The sequence below is a fragment of the Lygodium microphyllum genome, chromosome 1, assembly GCF_053477565.2.
Source record: "Lygodium microphyllum isolate KBCC chromosome 1, Lygodium_microphyllum_v1.1.10, whole genome shotgun sequence".
Lineage (NCBI taxonomy): Eukaryota > Viridiplantae > Streptophyta > Polypodiopsida > Schizaeales > Lygodiaceae > Lygodium > Lygodium microphyllum.
Window position 1 is genome coordinate 159,064,742 of NC_141135.1, and position 9,537 is coordinate 159,074,278.

Consider the following 9,537-nt stretch of genomic DNA (forward strand, 5'->3'; position numbering starts at 1 on the left):
TAGAGATAGGGTTGTGAAAGTGTTTGTGCTATGTAAGAAACTTAATTCTAAAGCCCACATTTTAAAGTAGCCACTAAGAAGGTATATAAGTTTCTATAGGCCCTTACTTATTATCAAGTAGCTCAACTATGTAGATTTGGGGTTATATTTTATAAACATTTGAAAATTAGTACAATTCACATTATAAAGAAACAATAATAATAAAGATGCCTCCCTCTTTCCTTTTCCACACTTATAATAAGCTACAAAAAAATATTCCAATTCACATAAAATGTAGTTATATAAGTACCTAAGTTGATATTTGGATGCCTCCAAATTCACAAGCTTACAAAACTAATTGTAGTTTTTTGGTGGATTATAGATACATAGAATTTCCACATTCAAAAATATAGTGACATTTAATATTTTCTGATAGAGCATACAAGAGACTTTCTAAAATGATGGACTCTCTAGTTTAGCATTTTTCCCTCAACTTTTGTGACTTGAACGATAAGGAGGATATGACTAAAATTATAGAATTTCTAGCTTAGCATTTTATCCTTAACTTTTGTAACTCAAGGACATTCCATTAATACTATTGTCTTTTTACATCTTATACTTTTGGATAGATCTGAGAGTTCAATATTTGATATCTTGACTAGTAATATTAAGGGGTCATTTTTTTAAATAAAAATACACTCTCTTTAAACAAAATAATATCAAAGTAAGGGACTAATGAATCAATAAAACATTGGATTTGACTTTGTGATACCTCTTATTTGTATGAAGATTAACCAACTTACATTGACTTTTATGACCTTCTTACTAGTATGTCTACCATGGTATCCTAGTATAAGCATACATGTTTTGAACATCATGATAAGACTTCTATGCATGAAGATAGACAAATAGTATATTAAGCTCATTGATGACAATTGTTGTACTAGTATGGATTCCCTAGTATAAGCATACAAGTATGCATTTTGAACATCAAGATTCGTGTAAAGAAGGCATGTTTTTCTCATTACATAGAGACATACATCACAAAACATATATTCACAAGAAATTACCAAATGAGTTTCCTTTCTTTATTCCATACACAAAACATACACATACATGAAAAGCTCATGACACTTATTAATATGCCATTTTATTTTCTATATGTGTTTTAATTTTATGTCCAAATTAGAGTAATATTAGACTAGGCATCTTTTTAAACTTCCCAAAAAATGTGTGAAATTCAAAACATTTAGTTATCATTTGCATTTGAAAATGAATATGCTCTTAACATAGAGAGTAAATGTTTGTTGGCTTGGCCAAACAACATATTTCTAAATATAACCTCATGAAGTTAATCTTATAGTGTCTTAACATAAATGCTAACCTTTAACTTATGAAATATAAACCTACTTGTAGTAGCTGAAACATCTTTGTGTTTGGCTAGATTTGTTTTGAAACCCTATCTCATCATTATGTATTACTTAAGTAGACATAATCTTTGTCTTTCTCTTTGTTTTGAAACTCTATCTCATCATTATGTATTGCTTAAATAGACATTATGCTCAAAATTGGCCAAGGTGTTCTAGAGAAAAAGAGGATCCTTTTTTGTTGATAATGGCATAATCATTGCGGATAGTGTCAATCTTGAACCTCTTGAAGAAGAAAGAGGAGGCTTCATCTGGAGAACAGGAGGACAAAATAACTGGGTTAGGGACTTGGGATGTCAAGGAAGCTCACTACACAAACATACTGAAAGAAAACCAAAAGAAAAAAAACTTCAAATGTTTACTATGCAAAAAGCCAACAACCATAACGTGTAACTCTGTGACAAGACCAAAACCACAATAAGTGGTTGCAAGTACTTCTATGCTAGTAAAAGAGTGGAGAATATAATCTCAATAGTTATCCTAGTTGGCAAGAAGATTCACTTCATCATTTAAGTGACTTGTTTATATGGATGTTCTTATTGGAAAAGTGAATGATGTATTTGTGTATAGTTGCCAAATTGGAGACATACCATTTCTAGAGAGAGTGTTCCTTCAAGTTTCATTAATGCTTGACTCCATTATTTTGTTTTGTTTGCTTGACATGGAGTACTTTGAAAGAATAAACTGTCAGTAGTTGTGAGGCAAAAATTTGGAGTTGTTTAGGGAATGCCATCATGAAACTATTGCTTGCAAAACAATAGGAGTTATGAATACTACAATAACAAGGATTGTGAGGTATTATGATATAGTATCAAGTTTCTCTTAATGTAGAAAAAAGGCATGTGAAATAGTAGACTTGAACTTTCTTGCTTTGTTAGTTGTCATATTTCCAGCCTATAACCTAAATCATGATTGCTAAAGTTACCCATTATGGTGAAGGGTTACTGCGATGCTCTACCATGTGAGGAAAACACAATAACTTCCCACAATCCTAAGACTCATAAAAAATTTATGGTGTGAGAGTTTTAAGGATATTCATTGTTTTGTTGCAAGTTTGCATTACCACAAAATATGTATATACATTGATATATACAAGATTCTTTTCATGTGTTCTAGTGTGTGCAAGATATGAAAATTTGGCATCTAGCATTGCTAGAATGTGAGGAGGTAGCTTTTTATCCTTATTTGGTTGAGTGCTCATCTAGTAGGTTTAACTTGAGTAAAGATGGGTGTCCATTAGGCTAGTCTAAGCATGTGGCTAAAGAACTACCTTGGGAATGAATTTCCTATCGATACACATTTAAAGAAAAACAGCATAAGCTAGATAGCTTGGAGACTCCAAGCCTAGTCATTATATGTGTTGTATTAATACTTTTGTATAATGAATCCCAAAATTAAATGAGAGGGAAACACAAGGACTTACTTATAGGGGAGTGTTCATATAATTTAAGACCACCAAAAAAAACAAGCATGATTGGGGATCCACTTACATGACTAGAGCCAGAAGACATAATGGGATTGTTCATGATACAAGCCCAACAACAACAAAAAGTATGGTTGCAATCCATACTATGAATAGGTCCAAAAGGGAACTTTTCATTATACAAGATCAACAACAACAACAGAGTATGATTGTGATCCATGAGTCCATGTGTATGGGCCTACAATGAGCCCATGTATATGATTAGACCCCGAGGGAGTTAGGGGACTTTTCATGATAGAAGAACCATAGCAACAAAGGGTATGGTTGTATTAATCCTTGTCTAGGTCTTGATCCAAAAGAGAGTGGGGGTACATGATCAATAACAACAAATGTTATGACCACATAACTTGGGGATGGATTAATGGCATGTACTACAATAGTAATGGGTTAGGTCGAGAGGATCTTGTAAAGCCAAGCACCTGAGAGGGTGCCGAGGGGAGTGGCGATGAGGTAGATCCATACGTCCTTCCAGTAGCCTAGAAACACTGCAGGCGCAAATGCCCTCACTGGATTCATGGATGATCCTGACACCGGCCTACTCCATCACATATATATACCATCAATCAATCATATGATTAATAACCCTAACCATTAAGGCTTTATGTACAATATTAGAATCACCTATACAAGCATAACGAATAACACAAACATTAAAGCTTTATTTACAAGATCAAGAGAGTCGTCACATACCCTGCCAGCACAATACTTAATGCTATCGATGCTCCCACCCCTACTGACGCGTGCAATCCCGTCTGCAATCAAGCATCAAAGTGTATTTAAAACTCACTCATCAAGCATGTATAAAATTTACTTACTCTCACTATTGTCATTCCCTGTTTTAAAAACTCATATTTTCTCTCTACTTGTAATTATTGGTGTAAATTAGGGAATAAAAGAATTAGTGACTCCTATTTTGTACATGTTAGAGAGTCAAATTATGGTCCTTTGGAAGTGGGGGTGTAGTATAAATTTTTCACGGTCTCTTTAAGTCCTCAATAAATCGTCCTTTCCCCTAAAAAACAAATCACCTCTTTCCTCCACTTAATTCAATGGTGCAAATTAGGGAACACAATAGCTAGTGGCTCCTATGTTATACATGTTAAAGAGTCAAATTATGCTACTTTGGAAGTAGGAAGGTAGTATTACTTAGAATAAGTGGAAATCAATCATGTAGTACCACTAGTTAGAACAAGCGAGGAGTACTTACTAGCACATGAGCATTGCTAGCAACTGAAGATGCCAAAATCATAAAAATCATTGCAACTAGATACTCCATGAAGAAAGCTCGAGGGATCCCAGCATTTGGTATTACCAAAGCAACCTTCAAACTCACTCCATAAAGTGATGTTCCTATGCCGCATCCAAGGATCCCTCCAGCAAACTGCCCCAGAATATACCAAGGAACCTATATCAAACACAACTTATCAACCTCAATTGGACTTCATGTTCAAAGAAAGTTCTCTTAAAGTCCAAGCATGATAGATTTACGATAGCAATCTTTCTACACCATGACTTAGACACCACATTATTGAAAACAAAGCAAGTGAAGTGAGCTTTCAAGCATGAGAGAGGAATAGTAGAGGGGCAAACTCACATCAAGCCAAGGGAACTTCCCTACACTTGCAAACCCTATTGTCACTGCTGGGTTGACATGTGCTCCAGATATGTGCCCAAATGAAAAGATGACAACTATGATGCCAAATGCAGCTACAATCCCAGCATATAGGTAATCTATCGTATCGTGGGTGATTTGGACACCCATGGTCAGCCCGCATATAAAGAACATGAGGAAAAAGCTCCCTATGAACTCTGCACCAACCTAGAAGCAAAGTTCACAAAATCATCAAAATTAGCCCTTCCATGGTTAAATGGATCAAGGTAATTTACCATCAAACCTTGAGACTCTTATTAGCCAACATATGAAGAAGATGAGGAAAAGGGCTTCATATATGTAGTTTTTTTAAATGAATAGCCCTTTCACATATTAAATGGATGAAAGAAAGTAACCGTGAGAACTTGAAAATTATCATTAAACAAGGTGAATAAAACCCGGGAAAGATTATCGGCCATGCTAGATTGAAAGCTCACATAAGCATGTAAGGGACATGAGGATGAGAAACATGAAAGCTTAAAACTATCATTGAAAACCTACACACCGATTTGGCAACTGGGTTATTAAAAAGGAAGAGAATTTGATAATGCCGAATGAATGAATGCAGGAGAGGAGAGCTGTAATTCATCGGTGAGATGGTGTAAGACGCACTCTTCTGAGGAGTAAGAGCGTGTTGTGCTCACGGAGGCGCTGTCGCCATGGCAGCTCATTCTTCATCTCGGCGGCCTCCTGCACGTCCTTCTTAACAATCTCTCCACTATTATTCTCAATCTGATCTGTCTCTGATGATGAAGATGATGAGGATGATGAGGATGATCCCGCCATGGCCGCCTGCGCCTCCACCAGTTTGCTCATCTTCAAGGAGCTGCTTCAGCAGAGATCACCTCAACCCAATAAAGGAAAGGCGAAGAAGGCGATCCAGAGAGCCATATCCATATATTATATTCACGAGTCGCCGCTATGTATACCATTCATGCAGATAAACACGACAATACTAGATAGCGTCCCCCTCCAGCTAAAAATATGCCCATTAACGCTTTTATCATCCGCAATTTTCCCTTCTTTTTTTTTAATCCTGCTCCTTCACAAAAAAAAAAAAAAAATGCAGCTTTTCAGGGCCATGCACTAATTTTTTGTAAAATCCACGTAAGTAATCTTCGCCCCTTCTTTTCGTGAAGGTTGTTGAATTAATAGATAGACATACGTATAAAGATGGCCAACCGGCTAGATGCCATAGATAGCCATAAAATGACCTCGGGAGCCCTAATGTTGCTATAGGCCAACACAAAATGTCACACCCGTCTGCCACAACAATAATAAGGCACAAATGCAATTGATTTGGCCATGGTTTCTTGGGCTAAATTTAAAATAGATCCATTCTGTGTCCCCCAAAGATTAGTCCAATGCAAAAAGTGAAAGATATAGGGATGCTCGCTGTAAGTTTGTTAGATTTTTCGTAGAATTATGCAATACATTAAAATGACTTTGTATACCGACAATTGGTAGTACTAAAGAAATCATTCTCATCCAGCTCCAAATCCAGTTTTAAGTGAAAATAAGCTTTTTGAAGCTATTAGTAATAGTAATCAATATCTTTGAGACCTCTGACTAAGATAAGTTCACTACTTCTAGCAAGAAGACCCATATATACATCGAGTGTAGATGAGTGCTAGCACCCTTCTTCAACAAGTAAGCATTCTTCTTTAAATGGAGTCTCTCATAACATTATTTAAGCATTTCCAAAACACGATATGAGTGTTTGCATCGGTGAGGTGTGAATAGATTTAAGGGCTAGGGAAACTCTAACCCTAGCCCACATTGAGGCTATAAAAACTTGGCTAAAGGTCACTCTCAATAGATGAGAGAGTGCACAAGTTGTACCTTGAGCAACATAATAAGCAAGATCTTATTCTTGTACTTTGAGCTCTCTTCTCCCTCTTGTACATACTTCTATGCTACAATTTTGATATTTCAACATGGTGCCAAAGCTGCCTCTCATCCATTAAGCTTCCCCTATCCATATCTCAACCTAAGTGCACATGAAAAGTTCATTTCTCAACCATATCTCTCCATAGCTAATCTAGACTGACAAACTTTGGAGAAGCTGGTATGGCCAAAGGAGGGCATATCTTGGCCCACTTTCTTCTAGAGACTCCTTCCTCTACTCGAGTTGCAATTGCTCTTATCACTTCTCTTGTCAATGTTGTGTACATAGGAGCTCAGCATTACTATTTTTCCCAATTCAAGTGCAATTTTGACAATGATGAGCTCATTCAGATCCCATGGGCTACAAAGGATGCAATGCAGCTAGTTGTTATAGGGCATTTGTAGCCCCCTAAGTGAGCTATCTAACCCAAAAAAGGCTTGCCAAAATTCTCTATCTCTTGCGTACATAGAGCAAAATCCAAACTGTCTAACAGCCACTCAGCAACCATAGCTAGAAAGCTTCAAGCTTTCTTCATTTTCACTTTAATCATCTTGAAAGTCAATAACAATGATTCTAATCACTGAATAACCATCTTTGGAGTTCATTGTAGTTTTGGAGGCTCAAAACTTGAAGCTTCTTGCCCCGAAGGTAACTCTCAATCCAACATTCAGTCAGACTCCAACACAAGCAGTTCATTAAGCTTGGATACTAATGTTTTTAAACATTGTTAATCAATCTATTGATCATTTCTTGTTGGTTAATCTCATCAATCTGAAGGGTTTTAGGCCTTAAGCATATTCATTAAGTGCTAACTATCATCATCTTTCTTGACCATTGTAAGACTATGTGTCAGATATAAACACATAGACCATTTCATCTCTTCATCAAATTATTCTAAATCAATTTCAACTTGCTACCTAAGCATCATTTCATTACTTCCACTTTTATTGCCCACCTTGTAAATAGACACTGACATCGCCATGTGCAATTAGTAAGACCTTCCTATCATGGCCTATGTTGATGTAAAGCCTCAAATCTGCAAGTTTTAGGAGAGACTTTCACCCATGGCAGGTATTAGTGAAATATAAAATAATGGAGAGGGGTTACTAGCCCTTCATCAAAGGGACCAAATCCATTAACCCATCCAACCCTATAGATGTCAAAGATTATGAAAGAGCCCACGCCATAATAAAGTTGCATTTGGATGAATTCTAAATTCACCACATTAATCAACTTGCCATTGCAAAGGAGAGGTGGGATGAGCTATAGAAATTGTATGGTACAAGAGGAAAGAACTCCAAAATCTTCCTCAAAATAGAGTCTTTGAGCTTGGAATACAAGCTAGGAAAAGACTTGGGAAATCTCATTTTCCACATGAAAGGATTGATGGCCCAATTAGCTTCGGTCCAAGCTCCAGTTGTTTGCTGTAGAAGATGCCATTGCAATACTATTAAAAATTGCAAGGAAAGTTTTTTCAACTCTTGTAACTACCCTAATAAATGTACCAAATCCTACACTTGAAGGTGTCATTCAGTCTTGTCTAGATGAGGAGAGAAGAAATCAAAAGGAAGGTAGCACCGGCTTAGCATCTACCTCAACAACCCTGATCAAGTCTTAGTCCATATAGATTCTACTAAATGTTCCTTTTGCAATAAAAAGGGACATATTGTAAGCAATTGATGGAAAAAATATCCCAACAAGATGAAGTATAACAAATGTAAGAAAGCATGACATATCACCAGTAAATGTCCTAACTTCACTAAAGTATCAAAATAACTAGAGGCCAACTATGTCTCCAAACTACTTGTTGACCGCCTTTTCTAGTATCCTTTCACTACAAGGATATGGAGGCATACCGACGATGCTTTCTGATGCAAAATAGTGGTGTTACTATTTGTGTCGCTATTGCGACGCAAACAGCGATGGTGCTCAGATAAAAAAACGCGGGCCGAAACTCGAGCACATTATTTTGCACGAACGAACGAAAGGGAGAGCGAACTCCATCTTGCATTTGAGAGGGAGAGGGAGATAAAGAAAGAAAGAGGGAGAAGGAAAGCTTCTCACTGTCACCGTTGCCATTCACGAAAAAGAGGAGGAAGTGTACGGAGGGCGAAGAGGAGTTGCCGTCACGAAGAGGAGCTGCAGAATCCATCCTCGGGCCTTTGCAGTGAGTGCATTGTTCCTTCTTGCTTTGTTTTTGTTTTTTCTCTTTTTCTTTTACTTGTTTTTGTTAAAAATCATGTGTATTGAGAGAGGGAGAGAAAATGAGAGAGGGAGAGAAAAGGAAAGAAGGAATGAGAGAGAGAGAGGGAGAAAACATTAAACATAATAGGGAAAGAGAGAAAGAGAGGGAGAGGGAGGGAGGGAGGAAGGGAGGGAGAGGGAGGGAGGAAGAGGTTGTTATTATTGTTGTTGTTTTATTTCTTCTTTTCTTTTTTTCTTGTTTGTTGTTGTTGTGATAGTCGTGGTAGTGGTAGTGGTAGTGGTAACGGTAGCAGTAGCAGTAGTGGTAGTTGTTGTATAATTACTTATTTTCTTGTTTGTTGTTGTTGTGGTAGTCGTAGTAATAGTAGTGGTAGTGGTAGTGATAGTAGTAGTTATTGTCGTTTAATTTCTTCTCTTCTTGTTTGTTGTTGTCGTGGTAGTCGTAGTCGTCGTAGTTGTGATTGTAGTAGTAGTAATAATAGTTTTCTTGTTTGTTGTTATTGTAGTAGTAGTAGTAGTTTTTTTTCTTTTCTTGTTTATTGTTGTTTAGTTTTCTTATTTGTTTTTGTAGAAGTAGTAGTAGTAGTAGTAGTAGTTTTTTCTTCTTTTCTTGTTTGTTGTTATTGTAGTAGTAGTTATTATTGTTGTTTTTGTTTTTTTCTTTTTTTTTCTTGTTTAGTGTAGTGGTAGTGGTTTGTTGTTGTGGTAGTCGTAGTCGTCGTAATCGTGGTTGTAGTGGTAATAGTAGTAGTGGTAGTGGTTTTCTTGTTTGTTGTTGTTGTTGTTGTAATAGTAGTAGTTTTTTTTCTTTTCTTGTTTATTGTTCTTTAGTTTTCTTGTTTGTTGTTGTTGTTGTTGTTGTGGTAGTAGTAGTAGTTTTTTCTTCATTTCATGTTTGTTGTTG

At 36.5% G+C, this 9,537-nt stretch overlaps 1 protein-coding gene across 2 annotated transcripts; it reads right to left on the reverse strand.

The window, feature by feature from the left end:
- Nucleotides 1-3,021: 3,021 nt before the first annotated feature.
- On the reverse strand, nucleotides 3,022-5,381 carry LOC148041876 (putative aquaporin NIP7-1). Of its 2 annotated transcripts, XM_087688835.1 has the most exons (5): nucleotides 5,153-5,381; nucleotides 4,484-4,708; nucleotides 4,097-4,294; nucleotides 3,580-3,641; nucleotides 3,022-3,424 (listed from the first exon to the last, which is right to left on the reverse strand). In XM_087688835.1, the coding sequence occupies exons 1-5, from the start codon at nucleotides 5,354-5,356 to the stop codon at nucleotides 3,277-3,279; spliced, it is 837 nt and encodes a 278-aa protein (XP_087544961.1). In that variant the 5' UTR covers nucleotides 5,357-5,381; the 3' UTR covers nucleotides 3,022-3,276. The 2 variants fall into 2 exon arrangements, with proteins under 2 accessions (XP_087544961.1, XP_087544969.1); XM_087688843.1 differs by lacking the exon at nucleotides 4,484-4,708.
- Nucleotides 5,382-9,537: the final 4,156 nt, after the last annotated feature.